This window comes from Marmota monax, unplaced genomic scaffold (genome assembly GCF_021218885.2).
Source record: "Marmota monax isolate L192 unplaced genomic scaffold, Marmota_monax_Labrador192_F-V1.1 WCK01_AAM20220418_F8-fsc01530, whole genome shotgun sequence".
NCBI lineage: Eukaryota > Metazoa > Chordata > Mammalia > Rodentia > Sciuridae > Marmota > Marmota monax.
This window is the reverse complement of record NW_026693236.1, coordinates 11,333-38,600: the sequence shown is the minus strand read 5'-3', so window position 1 is coordinate 38,600 and position 27,268 is coordinate 11,333. Positions and strand designations below refer to the sequence as shown.

Genomic DNA, 27,268 nt, shown 5'->3' with positions numbered 1-27,268 from the left:
CTTATGCCTTTAAGAGCTTGTTCTCTGGTGTATATGATACTACTGAGGCTCAGAGAGATTAAGTAACTCATCCAAGGTCCACAGCTAGTAAGGGTGCCTGACTCCAAAGCCCAGCCATGCTCTTCACATGCAGAGTCCTGTGCAGACAGGTTAGGGGTTGGATGGGGACAGAGGCAGGCCTAAGGAGGGGCCTTGGAGGAGTAGATACCTGGCGGCTCTGGAAGCCTCTTCTGTAGCCCATTGTGAGCAGAGGTCGAGAAGCCCGCCCCAGCCTGCTCCCTTGCACCTCGGGGCCTGTCATGAGGAGCCAAACAGACAGATTAGATCAGTCCTGGCCTGTGGCCAGCCACCCAAAGCCTCTTAGCTGGTCTTGGGCAATTCATCCTTACCTCTGTGAGCAGAAAGGGTAGGACAGGGGGCTGAGAGGTCAGAGTGGGGTGACAGAGTGGGAGAGGACAAGGTGTCACCCAGACTCTGGTGACAGGTGGCAGCTGGCAGGGGTAAACTGGCTTCTCTGCCATCTACACAACTCAGCTTCCAACCCCTGTGGCCTAGGGAACCCAGGTGTCTCACATTCCCGTGCTTCTTTGCGCTGTGTTCACAATTCATGCCTCTGATTCATACTACTAAAAGAACTTTATTTTTTAAATTTTATTTTTCAGAAATAAAATTGTAGCCAGGTACTGAGGCGCATGTGTGACATCCCAGAGACTAGAGAGATTGAGTTAGGAGGATCACAAGTTCAAGGCCAGTGTGGGCAACTTGGCCAGACCCTGTCTTAAACAAACTAAAAAAGGGCTTGGGCGGAGGTAGCTCAGTGGCAGAAGGCCCCTGGGTTTAAGATTGTAGGCAGGGGGTGTAGCTTCATGGTAGAGAGCTTGTCCGGCATGCACAAGGCCCTATTATTGTGTTTCTATCCCAAACATAATAATAATAATAATAATAACAACAACAACAAAAATTGTAATTAAAATATGCCTACAGAAAAATGCATCCCAGGGGCTGGGGATATGGCTCAAGTGGTAGCGCACTTGCCTGGCATGCGTGAGGCACTGGGTTCGATCCTCAGTACCACATAAAAATAAAGATATTGTGTCCACCTAAACCTAAAAAATAAATATTAAAAAAAAAAGAAAAATGCATCCATAAGTAGAGTTTGGTGACTTTTTACAAACCAACACATCCAAGTGTAACTAGAACTCAGAACAAGGAACAAAATATTTGCCAACCCCCTCCTGTCCTTTTCTAGTCACTACCCTTAATCAGCAGCAGGCACCTGACTTCCAGGTCATTAGAATTAGTCATTAGTCACTAATTAGTTTTGCCTGGTTGTTGGTGAGGCGTGAAGCCAGGGCCTTGCGCATGGTAGGCACGTGCTCTACCCTAAGGGGCACCCCCTGTCCCGGCTGGGTCTGGTTTTGAACTTCATGTAAGTGGAACCACCCAGCCTGTGCTCTTCTGTGTCAGGTTCACCTTGCTGCACACTAGGTTTGGGCCGTGTAGTACTCCGGGGCGTGCACACACTGTGTTTTATTTATCTGTTCTACTGACGGTGGACGTTTGAGTTGTTCCCAGTTTTTGCCTGTCCGGGGACAGCTGCTTTGAAACGGTTGTGTTTCTCTGCCTTTCTGTTTGAGTACATACCTCGGGTACGCTTGCGTCCACCTCCAAAAAAGCTCTCTCTGTTTTAAAAGAAAACCTTCCTTGCTGTTTGTTTTTGCTTAATCAGCTTTCTTGAGGTGTAGTTAGATATAATAAAATGCACCCATTTTAACTGTACCCCTGGCAACCACTGATGTGGTTTCTATCCTTGAGCATTCGTTTGGCCTATTCCTGAGCTTCCTATGAAGGGACTGTAGGGTAAGTGGGCTGTCTGTCTGGCATCTCTCCTTGGCACCTACCATGCCATCTGCATCCTGGCCTGTAGTTATTGCTCCTTTTTATGGTACACATTATGCAAATGCATCATGGCTCATTTATTCATTTCCCCGTGGACAGATGTTTAGAGTGTTTCCAGCTTGGCTATAATAAACAACGCCGTGACGGTCACTCCATCATTCCTGTACCAGACCTGGTGTTGGGCATGTGTATTCACTGCTCCTGGGCAAATACCTGGGAGTGATTGCTGGGTCGTAAGGTAGGTGTATAGTCAACTTTATAAGAAACGGTCAGACTGTTTTCCAAAGCCTTGGGCCACTTCAACCTCTCATCAGCAATGGATGAGAGGCCAGCTGCTTCCCAGCCACGCCAGCACTTAACTTTGCCATTTATTTCAGTTTAGCCATCCCAGTGGGTCTGAAGGGCTAGCTAGCTTATGGAAGCTTGTGTGTGTGTGTATGTGGCAGGGATTGAACCCAGGGGCGCTTAACCACTGAAGCACATCCCCAGCCCTTTTTTGTATTTTATTTTTTTTATATTTATATTTTAGGGGTAGATGGACACAACACAATGCCTTTATTTTTATGTGGTGCTGAGGATTGAACCCGGGTCCCGCCCGTGCTAGGCGAGTGCTCTACCACTGAGCCATAATCCCAGCCCCTTTTTTTGTATTTTATTTAGAGACAGGGTCTCACTGAGTTGCTTAGGGCCTCGCTGAGTTGCTGAGGCTGGCTCTGAACTCTCAATCCTCCTGCCTCAGCCTCCTGAGTCGCTGGGATTATAAGTGTGTGCCACTGTGCCCGGCCTTATTGGGACTTTAATTTGCATTTGCATGTTTTCCTGTGCTTCTTGGCCATCTGAGCCTTTTCTCTGGGGGATGGTCTGATCAAGCCTTCCTTATTTTATGTCCCCATCATACGTTTCATAGCCGCTGCCTCTGCCATCTACAACCTCAGCATTTTTTCGTTTGGAGTAACTAAAAAATTCTTCAAATTTGCCTTCCTCATTCCAGGGACTTCTCGGTTGTGCCAGACAAACCTTCTTAAACACCACAGTACACACCTCACTCCCTTGCTCTAAGACCTGCTACGGCTCCCCAAGTCTTCAGGGCCAGCCCCACTTCCTCATCTGCCATTCAAGGCAACTCCAGCCCCTGGCCTCAGCCTGTCTCTGCCGCCTTCCTTCCATTGCCTTTTCTACTGATCAGTAGAATATCTTGTCTGCTTCTTTCTCCCCCAGGGTTAAGTCTGCTCTAAATCAAGTCTGCTTCTCTGCAGGGAGGCTGCCTGTGAGCCCCACCCCACGGGGCTTCCTGGTTCCTCTGAGCATCTCTCCTGCTCTGCTGCTGGTTGGCACTCACTCTTTCTCCTTCTTCTTTTTCTTCAGTATTGGGCAAGTGCTCTATCACTAAGCTACAGCCCTGGCTCTTATTTTATTTTGCCACAGGGTTTTGCTAAGTTGTCCAGGCTGGCATCGAACCTAAGATCCTCCTGCCTCGGCCTCCCTGGTAGCTGGGATTACAGACCTGTGCCACTGTGCCCTTTCTTTATTTATTAAAAAAAATTGGGGTGGGGGGAAGGGATGGGGATGTGGCTCAAGCAGTAGCTCGCTCGCCTGGCATGCGTGCGGCCCGGGTTCGATCCTCAGCACCACATACAAACAAAGATGTTGTGTCCGCCGAAAACTAAAAAAATAAATATTAAAAGAAAATTCTCTCTCTCTCTCTCTCTCTCTCTCTCTCTCTCTTTAATAAAAAAAATTAGTTGGACAGCATGCCTTTATTTTGTTTATTTTTATGGGGTGCTAAGGATTGAACCCAGTCCCTCACATGTGCTACGCAAGCACTCTGCTACTGAGCTACAGCCCCAGCCCCTATTTATTTACTTTTTTTCTGGTGCAGGGATGGAAATTTTGCCCCCTCACAGTACAAGCTAGATGTCCAGGGAGAAGCGGGCCTGGAGAGGGGCCTGTTGGTACCAGGAAGTTCCTCATACACATGATAAAAGTGTGGGCTTCTCCTTATAAATGTGTGGTACCAATATTGTATGTGAATATGCTTATAAAATCACATATATCTCCTCAAAAATTCTAGCATGTTGTGGGGGGAGAAATTCAAAGGTGGGGTGGGATAGGGAAGGAGAAGGGGGGCTTTCCCCCCTGTCTAAGAACCTTTGATGTGCACCAAAGATTATTGGATTTGAAGGAGATGTCCTGGATTTGAGCTCTAGGTCTATCCTTTTGTAACTGGGTGTCAGGAGATCAGTTCGTTGACTAGGGAGGATGAATTAAGTTAAAAAATAAATGGGAAGAGGTCATCCTTCCAGAACTGTGGGGAACAGGCAAGATCTTCCCATGTGAAAGTCAAGGGCAAACCCTAAAGAGCCCATGTATGCATTCAGAATTGGTTTACTTAGGAGCCCTTGGCACACCGACCTGGTGAAGAAACCTTGTCTTTTAGGAGGAGCAAGCCAGGGAAGGAAGCAAAATCACCTCCCCTCCTCCCTCTCCCTCCCTCACAGTCCCCTCTTCCCAAGGGCCTCCTGCTGAACACGCTGCTGTCCTCTCCCGTCAGACTTTATTTTAAAAAAGGCTTCAATGTTAAACTGGGGGGAAAGTATAACAAAGAAGAAAAATGCAGAGGACTCGGTGATGTACAGAGGGAAGTCTGTAGAAGTCAGAGGCTTATCTGCTGAAGACCCAGGTCGGCTCCAGCTCTGCCAGGCGCTGGCTGGCCCTGGCCCGATGGGAAGGGCTAGGACAGGTGATTTCAAGTCTCAGGGGCATTGTGGAGGTCCTGGGTTCAGATCTGGGCACCTCGGGGTGAGTCTAACTGCCCCAGAATCCCAGCGAGTCTGTCCACTGACCCGGGAACTGACATTTGAATAGGTTTTCTTCATAGCTATTCATCCCCTCTCCCAACACATTACCAGCCTGGGCAGTCAACTTTCCATGGGTCACCTCTACCAAAGCCACATTCAGAGGGGACCCCACTCCCTATCCTGGGAGGAGGGAGTCCTTGTACTTTCTACTTCACAAATTCATAAATATTTATGGGCTAATCACTGTTTCAGCTTCTGGAGATGCCGCTGGAGCCAAAGCGTAGGCAAGGAAAGCCCTTTGGCATCCAGCGTCCCCTGTTGGCAGACTCAGGAAGGAAGACAAAGACCCCTGTCCTGTGGGAGTGGGGTGGGCTGTTCAGTGCGATTAAGAGAAATCTTCACTTTCTGGGCACCAAACACCAAGAAAGGGAGGGAGTTGAGATCGGTGGTCAGGGAAGTCATTCGGGAGTCTCCACTGAGGTCTCTGCCCTCCCCCAGCCCTGCCCCCTCTACCCCAGGCTGGTTCTCGCTGCAGGGTCGCCTCCCCAGCTGGAGCATCACCTGGGCTCCTCCCGAGGCGGTTCTAGTGCAGCGCGCGGGGAGGGCGCACCGGCCGGACCGGGTCTCCATTACGCGCGCCAGGAGGCGCTGGAGTGCCCACACTCCGACCCTGGGGGCTGTGGGTGTCCCCGGTTCTGCGGGTGACTCCGCCCCAGCCCGCCCCCGCCCGCGCTCCCGCCTCGCCTGTGCTGCAGCGCACACGCCCAAGTCCTCCTCCAGCGTGCGCCCAGGGAGCCCATGGAGCTGGCGCGCGGCGCGTCCAAGGGGGATGGTGGGGCCGAAGCGCTGCTGGGTGAGCTGGAGGGGCTGGTGCAGGACGTGGTGAGGGCAAGTTCCTGGTGGGAGCTCCACGGCGTGGACTGTGCCATCCTCGCACTCAGCCTCCTCGCCTTGCCAGCCGGTAAGGGACCTGGGGTCAGGGACAGAGGGACAGGGACGGGCTGCGGGTGGGGGTAGGTTGCGGCGGAGGGTGGTTGTGCTTGCAGGCGGTGCTGCAGCTGGCCTGCAGTGGAGAGGGGAAGTCGGACCTGTGCCGGGGACCCTAGGCTGAAGGGTCACACCTTAAGCCCCAAAGTTGGCTTAGAGTGTCCTGTCCTGTGACTCCAGAGGAACTGGACTCACACATGGGAGAAAGTCTGATAGCTTGAAGGTGGTGGAGGGGAAAGTGGAGAGGAGTCAGGGAGGGCTGGGGAGGGAAGAGGTGGCCATGCAAAAGGGAAGAATGTTCTACTGAGGACACCAGGGAATGGGTGAGAGGAGTGGGGAGAGGGCCTGAGGTTTCCCTGGAGCTCTCATGGTCTGGAACTCTGTGATACCTGACCTCCATCTCTGCTCTGTTTGAGGGCTCAGCAGGGAAACCTCAGCAGATTCAGGACCCCTGAAGTTTCCTTGGCAAGACCCTGGGGCTCTATTTCATTCCAAATCCTGTAGGGAGAGCCAATCCATCCCCCTCAGGTCATGGAAGGTCCTGCCTCACTCCTGCCTGTGGCAGCCCCAGGGCTGGGCCCCCTGTGGCCAGGGATTCTGGGGTGGAGTATTTAGGCCCAGCTCTTCAGGAACTGGAGAAAGACCCTGTTCCCTTGTCCCCTCCTCTGTGCAGGGTTCCTGTGCCTGTCCTCTGAGAATGTCCTGGTCTTTGCCATTGGCATCACCATGTACCACAAATACTCCAAATGATGTAGTGTCCAAAAGATCCCCACCTTAATGGTAATATATAAGCCTTTCTCCTAGTAAACAAGATATTTTTAAAAAGTCAACAGGATTTCTAGAGAGCTCATTGTGGTTTAGCTCCTCTTTATTGTAAAGGTCAGGTTTCTCTTTCTTGTAAAAGTTAGGTCTGCAGGGCTGGGGTTGTGGCTCAGTGGTAGAACACTTACCTAGCAGGTGTGAGGCACTGGGTTTGATTCTTACACCACATAAAAATAAAATAAGGTATTGTGCCCATCTACAACTAAAAAAAAAAAAAGTTATGTCTGCAATCAAGCTTGTTGATGTACAAAAGTTACTCTTTCTCTTTTCTTAGTAAAATCTTGTGAAACCTCTGTCCAATCTAAAAACATGGAATAAAAAGTAACTATTACGTTAACCATTGTGTTGTGTAACCATTCACTGAGTGCAAGAACTGAGATGAGGCCCAGCTCTGCGCTCTCAGTATCTGTGTTGTGAGTGTGAACAGGTGGTCTGCTTTGCCTCCTGGGTAGATGTGCAGCAGAGACTATCTCCAACAGTCTGCAGCTGAGTCCCAGTGGGCTCTGGGGAGGAGCTCCCCAGTGAGAGCAGCTCAGACTTGTACACTCTCCACTGCCATTTGTCTTTCTGAGCATTTGAAAGCTGTGGTTTCCGGTGACTTGTGATTTCTGGTAACGTTTTGAGAAGTGCTAAGCTAGAGAAACGTACCCCCATAATGTGGACCAGAGCCAGGGGAAACAAGAGGCAGGTAGGTTGTGTCGCACCACAGGAGCCATAGTAGACTCTCAGTGAAAGGATGTCCCCATGATGCTCCTTGTTCTACAAGCTCTAGGCATTGGACTCTGCCTTCTGTGGAGGAGCCTCTCCTTGCCCCTTGGTTTAGGCATTGACAGCTGTCCTCCCTGTTGCTGGAGGCACCTGGGATTTTAAGCAACGTGACAGCAAGTGACCTGCGAATGGGAGTAAAGTTTGGAAATACTGAGTTACCCCGCTACAGGGAGATACTTCTTCGAATTTGACCAATCAAATGACAATTGTGCAATTGAGCATAGTGCCCTCACTTCCTGGAGCATCATGAGCCCGATAGAAGGTGGGATCTAGAAAATTCTGTGTGAGAGTCGCGCTGAGAGTGCAAGGTACCAGGGTGCAGGAAACAGAAAGCAGAAGAGCTGGAAGGCTCTACGGGCAACTACCCTGTGGAGAGCACATAGACGGGCTCGGTAGGTTTCCCTCTCCACTTTGCCTGGGGAAGAAAGTTTCTGAGGCAGGGTGCTCTCTTTTCTGGCTGGGTTTTTCTGGCACCTGCATTCACCTGCTATGCAAGGGCCAGTGCATGCACTGGGTGCACTGGTGTTTGCAAGGGGTCTTGTTTCAGGGGGCAATGCACTGGAAAGTGAGGCCTGCTCTTTAGCCACATTTTCCAGCCTTAGTTTTCTACTCTACTCCCACCCCTAGGTCTAGGCATCTGGCTCTGGGGCGAGGTGGGGCACCAGCAGCACAACTCCACCTCTCTCTGGAAGACCCTCACCCCAACCCCGGTCTCCAGACTGAATGGTCTCTCTTTTCTGGGAAACTTGGCTCCTTTGCTGGAGTGTTCATATCACCTTCTCCCAAACCTTAACAGGCCATTGAGGACTGTCACCTTGAACTCTGGACCACGGGGTATGGTGTGCCAGAAGGACTTTGGTCCCTGCTTGGACAGGGGAGACCTTAAACAGCTTTGAGACAGGGAGCTTGGGGTCTGTGGTTTAGGAGACGGGGTTAGAGAGGCACTAGCCGAGTGTGCAGGTCAGGCTCGTGTGGTCTCCAGGGCACCTCGGGTGCCCCATCCTCCCGGAGATCTGAACTTGAGTGGAGTTGAGGAAATGTGGGGGTGTCACTGAAGAACTGCAGTCTAGGTCCAGAAAGAAAAAGCAAGCACAGTAGTTCCCTGCCCGAAGTTCATAAACTAGAAGAGGAGAAATGCGAAGAAATGAGGTAAAGGACCCCAATTGTGCCCTAATTACTTTCTTCATAAGCATGAGCTATGTTCCCCTGGTTTCCATGCCTGCAGAGCTTCTGCCGAAAATCGGGCATTTAAAACAAAACTACCATGTCTCCCAATCTTTGCAGACCAGCTCTATGCCAGGCAGCTCTTTACAGATGAGCTGATCCTATTCTGATCCCAGGGACCAGCTTGAGGTCAAAGTTTAAGTCTTCTCAGGTATATTGTAAGCATTCACTCTGCCTATTCTGCATGGAGTTTTCTCAATTCCTCCTAATACATAGCTGCTTTTGAATGTCTTGATTACCCCCCAAATCTTCACCACCCTCTGCTCCTCTCATGGGCCTTGGATTGCTCATCTGCAGCTGTAATCTCTTGCCCCAGGCATCCACCGGTATGTGGTCTCCCTACAACCTTCACATGCAGTGGAAGGCACACTTCCCCATGAAATGAGATCCAAGTTAGGTGGTCCAGAGACCTATCCTTCAGCCAGTGCCCAGGCAGGTTAGAACCCTGCCAATCAGGTTTGCTCTGGCCCTGCACTTCAAGGGAAGGGACTGCAAACAGTGCTGCTGCCCCCTGCAGCCTGAGACTTTGCCATGCCAGGGAGAGGAAGGGCAGGGGCAAGAAAAAACATCAGGATCTTCTCTGCAGGTTTGAATGTGGCTGCTTCTTGATTGGGCATCTGCGTGGTTGCTGTAAACCTCTGACTTTTACTTCAGTCAGTTTCTGTTGCTTTGGATGTTTCCACAAGGAGGAAGCTTCCTAGTCTCCACTTTGCTGACATGAGCCCTCTCATTGTTCTTTTCTTTCATTCTTTTTTCTGTTTTCTTTTGTTTTTATTTTTCCATTTTGTTTTTTCGAGATGAGGCCTCACTATCCAAAATATATAAAGAACTCAACACATTTCGAGCCATCAAATAACCTCGTTATAAAATGAACATAACAGACATTTCTCAAATGAAGACATAAAAAGGGCCAACAGGTACTTAAAACTCTGACAGGTTCCCAGAAAAACTGAGGCTACAGGAGAAGTCTTGACTCCTGGTATAGATGAATAACCAAGAAGCTAGGTAAGCACAATCGTTTCAGTTGAAATTTCAAACAGTAATTGTTTTAATGTGACATCTTTATACAAAAAAGCAGAGAAAGATGTGTATTCCTGCCATGCTGAGCATTCTCCATAGTTCAATAGGATGATTATTGTCTTTTCCCCCATGTTTTCTCGTACAACAGTGACTCCATGTCATAGCAGTATATTGTGTTCTTGAAAAATTACTCAGAGAGTAGGTTTTAAGTGTTCTCACCACAAAAAGGCACATCAGTAAAATAAACAATATGTTAATTACCTTAATTGAATCATCCCACAACATACACATATTTTAAAACAACCTTTCCTACATTATATACACATAAATTTTAGTCATCTGTTGAAAAAAGATACAAACAGAATCCCACAACTGTCTTAAATTTGTCCAGAGAGCTAAAGGAAATGTATATTAAGAACTAAAGGAATTCAGGAAAAAACATATAAGTAAAATGACCATGTCAACAAATATTTGAAATTATGAAAAGAAACCCAAAGAAGAAATAGAGCTAAAAAATGCAATAATTGAGTTGAAATGTTTATAAGAAGGGTTCAGGAGCCAATTTGAGTAGAAATTGGAAAGGGGAAAAGATCTGTGAAATTAAAGGCAAGAATTTTTAAAATATAATAACTTTTAAAACATTTGTCCTTTAGATATACATGACAGTAGAGTATATTTTGACATATTATACAGACATGAGTATAACTTTCTCTAATTAGGATCCTGTTCTTGTGGTTGTACATGAGGTGGAGTTCACTGGTGGCATATGCATATATGAACATAGGAAAATTAGTCTAATTCCTTTTATTGCTTTCCTATTCCCATCTCCACTACCTTCTTGGGGCGGGGGAGAGCAACCAATAGAAGCAAAAAGCTGGAAAAAATCACAAATATACAGAAATTAAATAGCACACTCCTGAAATGAGAAAATGAGAAATGAGAAATCACAAGATAAATTAGTAAATATCTTGAGATAAATGAAAACGAAACACAATATACCAAAATTTAGAGATCTAGTAAGAGTAGTTCTACAGGGAGGCTTTGAATAGTGGTAAACACCTACACTGAAGAAAGATCTCAAGTCAACAGCCTGACATTAGACCTCAGAGACACAGGGAAGACAAAAAGAAAGAACTAATCACAAGTCAGCAGAAGATGGGAAATTATAAATATTAGAGCAGAAATAAGTGAAATAATGGAGTAGAAAATAGAAAACAATAAATGAAAGTTTTTTTTTTTACAAAATTCAGCAAATCTTCAGTTAGATTGATAAGAAGGAAAAAGAAAATGAAAGTACTAAAATCAGAAAGGAAAGAAACAAATTTACTAGTGATTTTCTCAGAAATAAAAGATTATCAGTGAGAACTATGAGCAAGAGTATGTCATCAAATTAGAAAATAGAGATGGAATGGAGAAAATCTTAGAAACACAACCTACGTACACTGAATCAGGAAGAAATAGAAAATCTAAACAGATCAATACCTAGTAGGGAGAATGAATTAATAATGAAAACAAGCTAACAATCCCCCAAAAGAAAACCCTTGAATCAGAAGGCTTCAGTGGTGAATTCTACCTAGCAAACGTGTTTGGGCTCCCTTGTCCATGTAAATAACTAGGGTCAATGACGAAGAGTCTATTGACACCGTCCTGGAAGTGCAACCTGGCTTGATCCTGTGAAAGAAATAGTCCTGTGGGGTGTTCTCCTGGGATCCACAGCCAGCCACAGGGTCCCAGACAACCCAATAGGCCCAGGGATCCCTGGATAGAAGGTCGTATTCAAAATGAGAGAAATGGGACATGGGCCATCTTCTCTAGGTTTGGGCAGCTTCCCAGGAGGACACTGCTAGTCCTGGTTTACCTCAGGCCATGGAAGGGGCTTGGGAAATTTCAAGGTGGGCATTCCAGAGCATGGAGAGTGCTCAGAACCTCCCAAGGGTCAGTGTCCACATCACGAAGCAAGCCCCAGAGCCTTTCCTTCTGGTTATCTTAAGTGACTTTCAAAATACAGATTTCCTGTAGTTTGAAAACCATTCTCTGCACATTTCAGTGCAGTGTAAATTCCAAGGGGAGAAGGAAGAACATGGGAGGTCTGTCAGAGGAAGGCATTAGTGTCACACAGCACGTTTGGGCAAAAGCACAGAGCCCCCTATTCTATGTTGAATGGTGATCACTCTGATGCTGTAGAGGGGTGGCATGTATTGAAAGGCTTGTCTGGTCCCTGTAAACTGTTCTTACATGGACTTATGACTCTCTTTTCTGTATGGAGTGCTCATCATTCACATAGGATTATCAGGTGTTCTGGGGTCTGGGTCACATGATGAGGAAATCATAGAGTAATATCTTGCACTTGTGCCTACTACTGATCCAGCAGTGGCCGGGAAGATTATGACCTCCTGATAACATTTTCTGGGTAGTGAGGACTACCTAGGATGGACTTTTCTATCAACTGTCTCTATACCTATTGATGAACCCAAGGATCTTTTAGTTTTCAACCTAAAGGAAAGCAGTAATGCCAGTGGCCTCAAAGGCACAAGCTAATGGATCAGAAGTACACAGACTAAGGCAGACTGCCTTAGGACATGCAGGATGCTGTAACAAATCACCATTGATTGGGAGCTGGGCGGCTTATAAATTGCTGAAATGTATTTCTCTCTCCGTCCTGGAGGCTGGCAAGTCCAAGATCAAGGTGCCAGCATGGTTGGCTTCTGGTGAGGCCTCTTCTCCCAGGGTGATTCCCAGCTTCTCTCTGTGTCTTCCCATCGCAGAAGGGCTGAGCCCGCTTTCTAGGGTTCTTTTGTAAAAACATGAATCCTATGGTCAAGGGCTGTGTCTTCATGACCCCACTCCCAAAGGCCTAATCATCTTGGGGGTAAGGTTTTCAACATATTAATGTTGAGGGGACACAGACAATCAGACCATAATGCAGACGGGTTGAGTGTAAGAATTTTCCCTCATTGAAGATATTGTGGTTTTTCTGATAGGAAAAGGACACAGTGACGTGGCCCACTTTGCTTAAGAGCAAGGGCCAAATATTTTGAATCACATTTATTGTTAACAGGAAGAAAAAAATAACTAACATGTCATATTGCTGATTGCCCCTAGAATTCCAAGTGACAATTTTCCCAAAGGACTTCCTACAGTAGCCTGGTGTGGTGGCACATACCTGTCTCCCAGTGGCTCAGGAGGCTGAGGCAGGAAGGATCAAGGTTCAAAGCCAGCCTCAGCAACTTATTGAGGACCTAAGCAACTCAGTGAGACCATGTCTGTAAATAAAATATGAAAAAGGCTGGGCATGTGGCTCAGGGGTTGAGCACTCCTGGGTTCTATCCCTGGTACCAAAACCAACACGCAAACAAACCCCAATACTCCCTACGAAAGGAGATAATGAAGGTAAAAGCTGTAAAAGTTGAAATCATTAAAATCACAATGGAAACTTGATACAATTGTATAATTAAAACTTAACTCAAGGACAAGTTCAAAAATATAGATTCCCTTCTGGGGTTTGTATAAGGAAAGAAGAGAAAACACAATCTATACAAAATGAATGATCAGAAAGAATGATATAAGCACAGAGTAAGGGAAATTTTAAGGAATTAGAAGAGCATGACGGAAATCTATGGCAGCAAAATCAAAATAGCAGTAAGAGTGTAAGCTGTGGGTCTTATGTGATAATCTGCCCCCAAACCTGTCACTTCCTAGCTGTGTACTTCCCAGTCCAGGGCGACTTCTACAAAGGGTTTCACTCTGTTTCCCTCAGAATTCAGAATTTGCTTACTCCTGCATGGGTCCCATTCTAATGGCTCTGTCAGTTTTACAGGAAAGAATTTCAGCTTGGAAACCAAATGGCCACTGTGGACGTAAACATCAGAATTGATTTTGAAAGTGATTATAATGAGCTGGTTTTAGATGTAGGAAAAGTCACTCTTGGAGAGAAGAATAGGAACAGTATGAAGGACAAACAAAGGAGAAAAAGGCAGAAAGAGGCTGTCTCATGAGCCATGTGTGCTTTGCTGAATTCTGGAGGAGGAGTTATCAAGGCTGAAATTGAGAATACAGAGTATAAGTATAATGAAGATGGAATAGGAGAAGATTTGGAAATATCTTTCAGCGATATGCTGCCTCGTGTTCTAAATTACCTTGACTTCATGCAGAATGCTAACACATTTTTGATTTTTGTGAAATCATGGAGCTTGGATAGCTCTGGTCAGCAGATTGTCACGTTGAGAACCAATCTGTATAGCAAAAATAGAACATCTACAATTGTCATGGATGGTACCCATGCACTGGCTTTCCTCCAAGAGAAGAAAACTGGATCCAGATTATTTTCAACACCAAAAACGAATGCAATGAAGGTCCCTACTGATGTTCATGAAGAAAGTAGTGTGGTGGACTCACCTTCAGAGTTTTGTAGCAAGACAAAACTTACATACAGAAGTAAAGTCAACTTTTCTGAATCAACACTTGTTGCTACTAAATTAGTCCCAGATTACGATGTGTTTGGAAAAAAAGAAAAAAGAAAAAGAGAAGATGTGTTGGAATTCATTAAAGAAGAGGTACCTCAGTATGTTTCTGCATTTGCAAATACTGATGGGGGATATTTGTTCTTTGGTATAGATAGCCAAACAAAAGAAGTAAGTGGCTTTGAAGTACAGCCTTGGTGTCTTTCTGAGATAGAAAAGACAATTAGGGAGCTTCCTGTCCAACATTTCTGTAAAGAGAAGAAGACGATTAATTACTCATGCAAACTCATTGAAGTCCATGATGAAGAAAGACATCGTGGCTACGTCTGTGCACTCCATGTAGACAGATTTTGCTGTGCCGTATTTGTTGAGGAGCCTGATCCTTGGCATGTGAAAGGGAACCAAGTGATGCGGTTTACCACGGAGGAATGGATCAAGTGCATGGTGGATGGTGAGGCAGGTTACGGAAGGGGGATTAGCAATGAGCATACATTTGGCCGGGGTGGTTGGGAAGGTGTGACTGGAGCAAGATCAGTATTCCTGAGATGTCAGTGCTCAATTTAACAGTCTCTAGTGGATCCCACTGGGAGTTCACCACCTCTTGTTTTCCTCTGCCCACTTAGAAGAGACATATTACAACTAGCTCCATGCTTTGGTCAGCTTTCCATCACAATGACACATTTCTGAGATAATCAACTTAGGAATGGAAATGTTTCTCTTTTTTTCTTCTAATAATTTGGCTCACAGTTTTGGAGGTTCCAAAATGTATCGGCTGCATTTCTTTTTGAAACAGCCCATTATGACAGGGAATGTGTGGTGGAAGAAAATTGCTCACTTGATGGCCAGGGAGTGAAGGTGAGGACAAAGAATGGTCAAGGGTTCTACAATTCCCATCAAGGGCAAAGGGCGTAAGGAGGAGGGATCAGGCTATCATAATCTACTTTAAGGGTCTTCTTAATTCCCACTTGAATTGCTTATTAAGCTCTGATTACAGCACTTGGGGCTCTTTATGAGACTTCTACTAGGCCCCACCTTTAGATGGCTTCACCAACTCCCAATAGCACTTACTCTGGGAAGTAATCCTTTAACACAGGAATCTTTGGGTAACAGTTCAGTACCAAACCATGATATTCTACTATAGCCACCTGAAAGGTTCATGTCCATCTTAACAAAGCAAAATGCACCCACATTTTGTACACAAATTCCAAAGAGTCCCAACGTTTTGACAGCTTTGGCATTGCTCAATAGTGTAAGTTGTGTATGCTGAGACTCAAGGCAGTTCAGCTTTAGGATGCTATAAAAATTAAGTTATAACAGTATGTTACTTCTGATTTGAAATAGTAAGTAGGAACAGGGTAAACATTCACAGTTCAAAGGGGAGGAACAGGAAAATATCAAGGAGGTTTCAGACCAAAGCAAGACTGCAACCCAGCAGGGCATACACTAAATCCTACAGCTCCATGTTTGGCATCTGGGCACACTGCCCCTGTGACTGTGCTGGTTGCAGGCTACCTGCTCACTCTCTTGGGGTGGTATTGTATGCTGGGTGCTGCTTCTTTTGTCAGACATTGGTCAGTGCTGGTATCTCTTCCTCCTTGGGATCTACACTGCAGCCATGCCTTCCCAATTCCCAGAGAAAGAGTTCCTTAGGCTGTCCTGGGTCACAGGGTGCCCTGGGACTGTTTTCTCAGTCAGTCATAGAGATGTCACCTTCCTGGTAGTTTATTCTATTTTCTTTGTATTTGTTGACGTGACTGTTCAAAACCCCCTTGCAGAAGCCAGCTCTGTCTTGATGTGTGTCATCGAAACACATTCTGTGTTTATCAAAATACTTTGATGTTTTTGCCATTAATTCTGTCAAATTCGTAATCCTCAGAATTTGAGTAGACTTTTATTGATGAAATAGGCGCTCCTGTACATGAAAGTAAGAGCAAACTAATTCAGTTTAGTTGAAGCAAATTATGTTGTCTATATATGTCCCTGGGTAGCCTAGCTTGAGATGTAGCTCCCAATGTGGCTGTATTCAGTCACTGAAAAATCACAACAGTCCCCTACATCTCTCATTACCTTTTTTTGTTGTTGATGATGGGTAACTGACTTATTTCCTGGGTTCTGCCTTAAAAACAGTGTCATCTTGAATATTCATGTGTAGTCTGGGGCATGGGTGAAAGTTTCTCTTGGGAGCACACTTAGTAGTGGAATTGCTGGTTCAGGAGGTGTGAGAATATTCAAGTAATAGGAAAATGCTGATATTTTTTTCAGATTAGACAGGTCATTTTACTGCCATCAGGAATATATTAGAAATTCCACATTTCCTCCAATTGTCAGACTTCTCTTCGTTTTTCTGCCTCTCTTCTCGTCTTTGTCTGTTCCATCAAATGGGTACAAGATAGTATCTTTGTGGCATGAGCTTTCCTGTTTATTAATTTGGTTGATCATATCTTAATGTATTTATTGGTTCAAAGTACTTTACCTTTTATGCAGTGCCTGTTCTGTCTTTTGTCTATATTCCAATTAGACTTTGTCTTTTTCTTTTTGCTTTGTTAGAATACCTTACAGACTGTAGAATCAATCACCTTGTCGTCACAGGTGTTACAGATTGTGGATATCTTCTCCAAGTTTCTGCTTGGCATTTTCTCTTTTCTTAAGGCCTATTCTGATAAGTAGTAGTTTGAAATTTTAAGAGAGTCAAACTTACCAGTTAAAAATTTGAAGTTTGGTGCTCTTTGTGCCTTATGTGAGAGATGCTCCTCTACTCTAAGGTACTATAATGTTTCCTTTCATTGTTTTCTGGACACTTTAGTTTTGCTCTGAGCCTTTTAATTTTAAATATTTAATTCATTTCAGTAGACACTGACTCGGAGTGTTATTTCCTCTTGTTCCATGTGAAGAGCCATTTTCCCACCCTCACCTCTGATCTGCCCAACCGTCTCCAGTGTATTTCTGCATACATCTATGGGTAGCTGTGGTTGTAGAATTTCTTTTATGTTTGGTCAGTGTGTTTCTTCCTACAGAATTGTGATGTTAAACTGAATATAAATATCGGAAAGAGTAAGTCTTCTTTTTCTCTTTCTTTGAAAATATATGGACAGTTTTAGTCCTTTAACCTTTCATAAATTTTAGAATCTACTTGAGCACCTTAGAAATGCCTTTCTGGATGTTTATTGCAGTTACATTAAATATATAGATAAATTTAGGAATGAATGACACATTTCTATCAACCGGTCTTTTTATCCTTGAACACAGGAAATCTGTTCATGTATTTCTATCTTTTTAAAAAAAATCATTGTACATGCTTTATCAAAACGATACTTGTATTTACAGTTTCTGCAAAAAGAGTCCCTTGCAAGTTACCCTCACACACCCAGACACACCCACACAGACATCCACACCATGACCCTGCTCCCACACTAGTGAGATGTGAGGGTCAGACTCCTGAAATTAGGCCGCTGTTGGGGGATAAGAGTTGTTGATTTGTTTTTTTTTTTTGTTTTTTGTTTTTTTTTTTGAAAGAGTAAAGCATGGGAAGAATGTATTTGGCCATGACATTGCTAACTAAGTTCAGGTATATTAACATATATGTCAGTTAACACTGACTATTCCTTTTGCATTCTATATACACAGAATGACATCAAGGTTTTGTGATCAACAGAATATTCCAACTTCAGTCTCAATGCTGCTTGTAGTGACTTCTGAATTCATGTGAAGGCTTACCCTAATAATAATTCAAGTCTATGGTCATGAAATAAGGCACAATAAATATTGATTTGACCTAGAGGAAGGAAGGAAAGGAATAAAACTGGTTTCAAATGATTTCAATTGGGAAACTGCTTTGACTTGAACTCACTTAAATCCATTCTAAGTTCCTAAGATTTCTTAGAAATGTTTTTTTTTCTTTTCCCTGACAGAGCCCCCAAAAGAAAAGTTTGGGAATTCACATTTCCATGTTTCAGTAGCCTAAACTACTCAACTCATGTGTAACAACCTCCTCCCCTGCTCAGGTCTCCTCCTTCCTCAGTGCTCAAAAACACGGAGTAGCAAATACACATCCGGTTGTCTTTGATATCTTAAAAAAGGGGGAGGGGAAGGAAGGGAGAGTAGGAAAGAAGGGAAGATGAGAAGAAGGGAGGAAGGGAGGAAGGGGGGAAGAGAGGAAGATAAAAGAGAAAGGGAAAAAGCTAAAAGTAACCTCATGACTTTCTTGCAGTTTAAGAAATCCCTGTTCCCTCCTTTTCAGGACGATGAAGCCACCCCAGACATTACAAACAACTGCAACAAATGAGTCTGGCAGCATAAAAAATGTCTAGTGTTCAAGTCTTCATAGTGAGACCCATACATCTTGTACACAATATGTCGAATGTTTGTTGCAGCAGGTGAATCAAACCCAAAGACACTGGACAGTCTGTGAAAGGGAGCAAGAATTGCAGTTCTGAAGGCCCCTGACTTTGGTTGTTTACAGAGTTCAATCCTGTTTATTGTGCCCCTTGGTACCTTCTTCATCTGCATATCCTGAAGGTTCTTCCCCTGGTTTTAGGAATCTGCCTACATATTCATATTCTTCTTTAAACTGCATTTCCCATTCTCGAACACTCTCCATTTGCGCTGCATTCAAGTCTGAGAGATCATCATATTCATCTCTAAGTGCATCCTTATCTAGGCAAAATGTTGCCAGTCTTCTGGAGGCATCCCTACCAGCAAATATTCCATATGCACCCGCGGGGCCCTACAACTTGCGGCATTTGGTCACAGCGAAGACTTTCCCATTGACCTCAAGCAGGAGGCGCAGCTTGTGCAACTCGACCGACCTACTGGTGAAGCTACTTGAGGCTGAAGTCCCACATCTCCATGCGCTGCAGGGAGGGGACCAGGCTCTCCTTCCCCGCCCTGGCCCCTCCTCCCGCCCCATTCTTGAACACTCAGGGTCACTTGGCCACTGAGCCACATCCCCAGCCCTATTTTGTATTTTATTTAGAGTCAGGGTCTCACTGAGTTGCTAAGCAACTTGCCTTTGCTGAGGCTGGCTTTGAACTTGCGATCCTCCTGCCTCAGCCTCTGGAATCACTGGGATTACAGGCGTGGGCCGTTGTGCCCAGTGGTATTTGTTCTTTTTAAAATATTTCTTGCTGAGCTTCTTGTGTTTGTGACTGGTGTCCTTCGTCAATTTCAAGAAAATCATTGCTGTTTATCTCTTCAGATCATGCTTTTGTCTTTTTCTCTCCTCTTGTGACTTACGCTGTGTTAGACCTTTGGAGTACCTCTGACATGGCTCCTGTGTTCTGATTTTCCATTCTTTTTCTTTGTGTGGGTTGGAACTGTTTGCTACCTTGTATCATGACAGTTAATCTTGGTTTCTGCTGTTGGTCTGCTATCACATGTAGTAACAAGGCCCTTAATATCAGATACTGCCTTTTAGAGTGATAGGATGTTGACATGACTTTTATCTATTGATTTCAAATTTAGGAGTCTGTAGGAGAATCCGGAAATTTTTGTCTTTCCATTTCTTCTTCATTTGGGGGTATATTTTAATTACAGTTGGCACTCAGCAGTCTTTTCCTTTTCTCATGGTTGCTTTATTGTTTGTTTTGGTTTTTATTTTTATTTTTTTCAAATTGTCCGGCTTTATCATGTTTCCTAATTTCCTATTATATCAGGGATTATGAATTAGGGAAATTTTGAAAGATGTTCTAGGGCTGGGGATGTGGCTCAAGCGGTAGCGCGCTCGCCTGGCATGTGTGCGGCCCAGGTTCGATCCTCAGCACCACATGCAAACAAAGATGTTGTGTCCGCCAAAAAACTAAAAAATAAATATTAAAAAAAATTCTCTCTGTCTCTCACCTCTCTCTTTAAAAAAAAAAAGAAAGATGTTCTATCCTTTCATATAGGGTTGTCCTTTCTTCTGGCAGGAAGATGGGCATCAGTGATTGTCTTGCTCCAATTGAAGTTTAGTTTTATGCTTTTCTAGCTAAGATTTTGCTCTTACTACTAGCTGAGGCTGTTCTGCAGTCTAAGCTGAAGTCAGGGTGTTCACCCAGGGCCTCCTCTTTGCTGGGACTTTAATTCTTGCCTGTGTCTGCTCAGCTCAGGAGGTTGGTGAGATTTTAGTCCAGTTCCTCAGGCTCCCGGTTTCTGCTTTCTCTGGGTTCCCAGCCTCTCATCCTGGATCAGTCAGTGAGTTGAGGGGAATTTGTAAGTTGACTTAGGCTCCTCCTCTGCAGTTTCATCCTTTCTGAGGTTTTCTTCTCAGATTCTAGCCCCTCTAGGATTTGGACCCCTTCCTTTCTCCTCATGTCAGTGGCCTGTTGACAGCTATCGGGGCTCTAGTGACCCATGCTACGGCCCAGAAAATATCTGAGGGAGAAGCAGGCTGGAGAGTGCAGCGGCTTCCTGTGCTCCTATCACACGTGTTGGCCTTGTCGTCCTGCTTGTCCCACTGGCCCTCCAGTTCTGGACGCCACAGTTGGCTCTATTTTGTACAGGCTTCCTAGCTGTTTCGGGTGGGAGGGTTGGTGCTACAGCAGACACAGTTTCCATGGCACGTTCCCAGGGTTTTCTTCTTTATATTTTGTTATCATTATTTCCATATCTAGTGGTTACAGAAAAAGATGAGATCTATTCCAGAAAGCCTCTGCCGGGAACTCTTCTTCAAGAGGAAGCACTTGAACAATGAACAGAATGACATGGCCTTGGATGAGCACTCTCCGCTGGTCTTCTCTAATAGCTGGTCTTTGGATCTGCACCTGCCAAAGAATGAGGAAGTCACCTTTGATGTGCTTCTGATTTCCCAGGAAAATCCACTAGTCCTGGACACTTTCCTCAGGGTAGTTGAGAATTTAGAAGATGATTCCCCTCTTTCTCAGGGAACTAGATATAAGCTTAAAGGCTATTCTTCCCAAACTGCCCAAACTTTAAAGCAGAACTGGCAAAACTTGGTGGTTTCCCTAAGAAACTCACCATCATGAGGAAGATATTCTTCTTGAATCTTTTTTTTTTCAATTACTTTTAGTTATGTATAGCAATATGATATATTTTGGCAGAATATATATACATAGAATGTACCTTATTCTATTTAGGTTCCCACTCGTGTGGTTGTACATAATATAGAGTTACCCTAGCCATGTATTCAAATACCAGGTTAGGTAAGTTATGGCCAATTAATTTTACTGTCTTTCCTATTCCCCCATTCCCTTTCCTTCATTTCCATTTATCTAATCCAATGAACTTTATTCTTTTCCTCCCCACCCTCCCTTGTTGTGATTCAGCATCCACAAATCAGAGAGAGCATTCGGACATTGGTTTTTTGGGATTGGTTTATTTCACTTATTGGCTTATTTCACATAATATTTTCCAGTTCCTTCCATTTAACAGCAAATGCCATTATTTCATCCTTCTTTAAGGCTGAGTAATATTCCACTGTGTATATGTTCTACATTTTCTTTTTCTATTCATCTGTTGAAGGACACCTCAGTTGTTTCCATAGCTTGGCTATTGTGAATTGAGCTGCTATAAACATGGATGTGGCTTAGTCACTGTAGTATGTTTTTAAGTCCCTTGGGTATAGACTGAGGAGGAGTGGGATAACAAGGTCAAATAGTGGTTCTATTCCGAGTTTTCTGAGGAATCTCCATACTGCTTTCCATAGTGGTTGCATCATACCTTTCTCTCCACATCCTTGCCAACATCTATTGTTACTTGTATTCTTGATAATTGCCATTATGACTGGAGTGAGATGAAATCTCAGTGTAGTTTTGATTCACACTTATCTAATTGCTAGAGATGTTGAATATTTTTTTCTTATGTTTGTTGACCAGTTGTATTTCTTTTTCTGTGAAGTGTTTAGTTCCTTTGCCCATTTATTGATTGGATTATTTCCCCCCTGGTGTTATCTGTGTGAGTCTTGATGCCAAAATAATCTCCTTTATGATTCAAGATTGAAACTGTCGTACCTGCATCCTACTGGCTTACAATCTTTGAAGCCACAAGGGACCAGGTGAAGCCCTCTATGTAGTCTGAAGGAGATTGACTGTTTGAGGGAGCAGCATGCCCTTGGGATTTTCAAATGTCTACCAGATAATCAATATAGATTGTTTTTATTAAAATGCCATACAGATGTTAAAAACTTGGTGTTTTAGTCAACTTTTGTGTCACTGTGATAAAATTACCCAACAAGAGCAACTTAAAAGAGGAGAAGTTTATTTGGGGCTCAGGGTTTTGGAGGTCTCAGTCCATAGACATCTGACCCCATTACTCTGGGCCCAAGATGAGGTAGCATATCATGGGAGAATGTCTCAGAAGAGTGAAGCTGTTCAGCTTATGACAGATTCAGGAAGCAGAGAGAGAGATAGAGGAGAGGGCAAGGGAATGTGGGGAAGATGCACCCTTCCCAAGTCAGGTACCCAGTTACCAACTTCCTTCAGCCACCGACAGTCACCTCCCAGTGTCATTCACATGAGGAGGGACTGGTTAGGCCACAGCTCTCCCTGATCAATCACTTTACTTCTGAGTATTACTGCACGGGCACAAAAACTTTTGTGGGATACATCACATCCAAACCATAACATTCTGTACCTGACCCCCAACACTCATGTCCATCTCACAGTGCAAAATTCATTTAATTTTTTTCCAAGAGTTTCCCTTTCTTAACATTGTAAGAATTACCCCAAAGTCCAAGTCCAAAGTCTCATCTGAAAACTCTTGGTTGTGAGGCCCTGTAAAATCAAAAGCAAGTCACAATCTCTAATATACAATGGCACAGAGTAAACACTGTGACTCCAAAGGGGAGAAATAGGCACAGAGAAATAAGGGGCCAAAGAAAGACCAAAATCCAGCTGAGTTCCTGGAACTCCATCCCTGATGGCTCATCTAAGATACAAGGCTGTGCCATGTGCTCTCCCAAGGGTTTGGGCAGCCCTCCTTCTTTGGTCTTCGTGTTGCTCTCTCAGTCTCTCACAATCCAATCACTTTACCCCGAACATTCCTGAATCAAGACAGGAGGTTTTGTGGGAAACCTTACATACAAACTATAACACTTGACAAAGCCTTACCTGGATAATGGAAGGTGGACTGGGCTACAAAGATATTTTTCATTATAAAGATGATGCTGTTCTCTAATTTTCAAAAATGTTTCTTTGAGATGCTGCCGGTTAAGCAGCTTCACCTGATGTTGGAGAACTTCAATTTAGCTTCTGTTCACTTCTTCCTGAATAGTCTTTACATACGTTGCTTAAGAGCAATTAGAAAGATTAATTAGTTACCTATTCTGTGCACAAATTTTATTTACTCTTTTCTTGTTCATGGATAGACATTCTTTCATTTTAAAATCAAGACAGTTTGCTGTTCCTTTAACAGCAATGAAAAACTGCCCAGGATCTAGTCAGACAATCTATGATTTTGAAAAGAACATCATTGATGAAGGTCATAATTTCCCCAATGGGAATGAAAAGAAGAGAAATGTCATTACCCCCAAAGAAAAACCCCAGGCATTCTTTAGGTCTGTTCACTTGGAGGAACTGAAGCTATCCTAATCACTCACGTAGCCCCTGTAAATACTCACGAGAAAGGTTGTTTTTCTACAAACAGTTCTGAATAGGAATCTGAGTTGAGAAAATCCTGAAAAATCTCTCTCACTCATTTCTGGAGGAAAGCATCTGAGATAGAGGTAGAAACCCTCACCGATATGGAAAGATTCCATAAGAAGAGGAGCACCAGGGTTTGGCGTTTCTCCCTCATCAAAGATGTGCTAGGGACTGCCCTGAATCCAGTGGAGCCAGATACATCCTGGCTGGGGTGTTCTGAGTCCACGACCAGGAGGATCAGTGGGTCCTTGGAACAGAGAATAGAGCTGGGAGCCCCGCAAGGCGCAGTTGAGAGGAGAGGAGCAGAATTCTTCTCAGAATTCTGAGAAGAAGTAAACATTACACAGACCAAATTTACAAGCCACGTTGTCGTTTGAATGTAAAAGATAATGACCTGTGCTGGTCATTATCCTGAAAGACGTAATCCCAAACTCCGTCACTGCAAATGTTTAAATCCCAAAAGATCAAAATGCCGAGTCTGGAACACTTGAATTCTAAAATCTCCCAAATCATAATCCCCAAAGGCTCAAATCTCCAATACTGAAATTCTAAAACTTTCCAATTCCCAAAATCACAAGCCCCATGAAAAAAAAGAGGCCATTTAGAGGGACGGGAAGCTGAATTCTGGGGAAGTGACTGGCCACGGGTCAAGGCGGTGTGTCAAGGCAACAGTGACAACTTCAATGTAAATGTGTCATGGTGTGCACTGACGTTCCCTCCTGCTGATGAAACTCCAGGAGCTTATGTTGAGTTCAAGTCATGTTTGCCTGAAGGAGCCAGAGAGGTTACTGACTAGTGTAACATGGTTCCTGGCGCCGTCTGATAAGGTGACTCTATACCATCAGGTTGCTGTTCAGTCACTGTATTGTTTCTGCCAAATCCATGGTCTGCACGGGAGTGCATGTGGGATTTGTTTCCACATACCTAAAAATGGCTCTTTTAACTTCACATATCGAACACATTAAATGAGAGACCTGACAGTAGAATATGGCATTCAAATGTCCCATGTATGTCTAAATACATATAAGGGTCAGTTAATTAACATATAAGCACTGATATAGGTTCATTTTCAACCAAATAGTTTATTTACCTGAGATCTTTCTATTCATTAACTTATCAGAAAAGTTTTAAACATTTCAAATAAGAACTTGAGGTGCAAGAATAAGTGCTTTCATGTTTTCCGCTTCCTGGGGCTCAGTGAATTTCATTTTAGTTGGCACACTCTTTTCTCCACGAGATAAGAGAAGAGAAGCCTCATTCCTTTCACCAGATATGTAGGATACCAGTCATTAAAAGATGAGTCAGGGGGCTGGGATTGTGGCTCAGTGGTAGAGCGCTCGCCTAGCACAGGCGGGACCCCGGGTTCAATCCTCAGCACCACATTTAAAAAATAAATAAATAAAGGCATTGTGATTAAAAAAAAAAAGATGAGTCAGATATGAAAACTTTCATCTCCCTTTTAAATGTAATGTGTGATTCATACAAAATAATGCCAGTGCATTGCTTAAACTTTCTCTAATGTTTTCAATTCCAGTGGCACCAGGATGTTTGCAATATACTGCTGAATTCCTCCAAAAGGAGGTGTCTTCACAACATGAAAGACTGGAGGGATTAATAAATTAGCAAAAGCATAATTTCTCCTAGGAATTCTTATCTTCTCTAGAAGCTGGGCTGTGGACCCGGATTTGCAAGAGAAGCAGGAAGTCATCTGTGATACTCTGCCAATCACACTGAACAGTCCTGCCATCAGGTACACTGTTTTAGGGGAGCAGGATGCAGAGCAGAGAGACTATGACACTCGCGTGCCTTTACTTTGAAGCAGAAGCTGGTGAACAGGGAGGCTACCTCAGGAAGGTGTGTGTGGTGATCAAGTCCCTCTGCCTGAGTCCCAAGAGCAATGCAGAGTCTGTGGAGGGGTCAGGCTCTGGTAGGTTACCCTGCTCCTATGACCTTGCGGACACCCAGTAAATGAAAACCTTGCTGCTGGTCCTTGTGACTGTCTTGCTCGGCTGCAGAGCTTTTCTTGCGTGACCAGCTTGGCTGTGAGGTGTTACATTTGCTCACAGCCCAATAGTATGAGATATTATCAACACACCTCTGCAAGAAGAGACACTGCTTTGTCTTTAGCCTGCCTGGCTCAGGCAGTAGAATCATGGCCATGAAGATCATAGAGAAGATCAGAAATATGTTTCACTTGTGAGGCAAATAGAATTCTCTACGTTTGTGAAAACCAGCCTCTGAGTTACCACAACCCCAGCCCCTCAGTTAGGTTATCTTGAAGGGCAAACTTTCCAAGTAGAAAACCATTGATATTTGTTCTTTGGAAGACTAATTTCTACCACTGATTTAAAATATTGTACAATATATTAGCAAAAAGAATAAAGCTCACCAGAAAATTATGGCTGTGAAACAGAGGAATGTTGCTGCATACCAGTTGAACACGAAATTCAAAAGTTAATGTGGAGGGCCGGGGTCATGACTCCATGGTAGGGTGCTTGCCTAGCACGTGTGAGGCACTGGGTTCAATCATCAGCACTGTATAAAAATATATAAAATAAAAGTCTTTTGTCCATCTGCAACTGAAAAAATTTTCAAAAAATTTAATAGAGAGTAGTTGCAACTACAAAGAATGTCAAAACCAAGAGGTAAAGGAATCTAGATGTGTTATGATCCAACAAAAAGAGAAGTGAAACATCCACCAACCCAATTGAGAAAGGAAGAAGCACACACAATTTGAGAAGTGAAGACCAGATTATGAAATGCACACGGGATAATAAGCACAACAGAAAGCAGAATAATAAGCCTAAAATATTAATACGGAAAGCCAAAAGTGTAAACAGTAACAAAGAATTAGATTTTTAAAAAGTAGCAAGGAGAACTAATATAGAGAACTAAAACCGATCAAAAGTTTTAAAATTATAATTCCATAAAATGTGTCTGAAATGAAAGAACACTGGAGTCTGCATACCATAGAGGCCTACACTGTGTCTGGAAAATTCATACCAGATAGTCAACACTGAGACAGAATCCCAAACACTTGTTGGGCTGTAAAAATAGAGAGTCCATTGACAGACACACAAATGACTCAGTGATTTATGAGAAAAGGAGAACCAGGTTGGCCTTGGCCTTCTGTGCACAATGATCCATACTAGAAAACAGCAGAGATACAGCAACAAGAGAGACCTGGAAAGCAAGTTGTGAGCCATGGGTTTGTGAGCCAATGCCATTATGCATAGCACATGCATATGTAGGAACTCAGGGACTATTAATCTCCTGACCTCTTCCTGATGGACTTCTTAGAGCATGAGTTTCATGCAACCAAGCATTGATTGTAGGATGTTGGCAAAAGAATTATCAATGAACACTGATTATGATGAACTGCAGATGTGAGATTAAAAACAAAGTTGGGGACGAGGAGGACAAAATAATATGTACATTGCACCTACCATGGCAATACATAGAATGTATTATCCAAGGAGAGAAACCATATCCAAACCAAGTACCACCTTGTATCTACAATACTGTCTCCTTTAGGACCTATTCATGCTCAAATAAATTGTAAATTTTAACTTGATGTCATGGTGGATTTTTTTTGTTTGTTTGTTTTTGTTTTGTTTTGTGCCACAGTCTGGCTGGGCACAATTCAGGAGCCACTTATCAAGCAAAAACGAACTTTATTTTTAGAACACACGCCACACCACAGGAGCTCTTCAGGAAT

The 27,268-nt window shown here is 43.9% G+C and overlaps 1 protein-coding gene and 1 pseudogene across 1 annotated transcript; both read left to right on the top strand.

The window, feature by feature from the left end:
- The first annotated feature begins 5,440 nt into the window (after nucleotides 1–5,440).
- Nucleotides 5,441–18,206, top strand: LOC124100573 (ribonuclease SLFN12-like). Its single transcript, XM_046456110.2, is given in 2 exon segments — nucleotides 5,441–5,658; nucleotides 6,358–18,206. A coding segment is annotated over 1 exon segment (1,182 nt). The 5' UTR covers nucleotides 5,441–5,658; nucleotides 6,358–13,360; the 3' UTR covers nucleotides 14,543–18,206.
- On the top strand, nucleotides 14,847–27,091 carry LOC124100576 (schlafen family member 11-like; annotated as a pseudogene).
- Nucleotides 27,092–27,268: the final 177 nt, after the last annotated feature.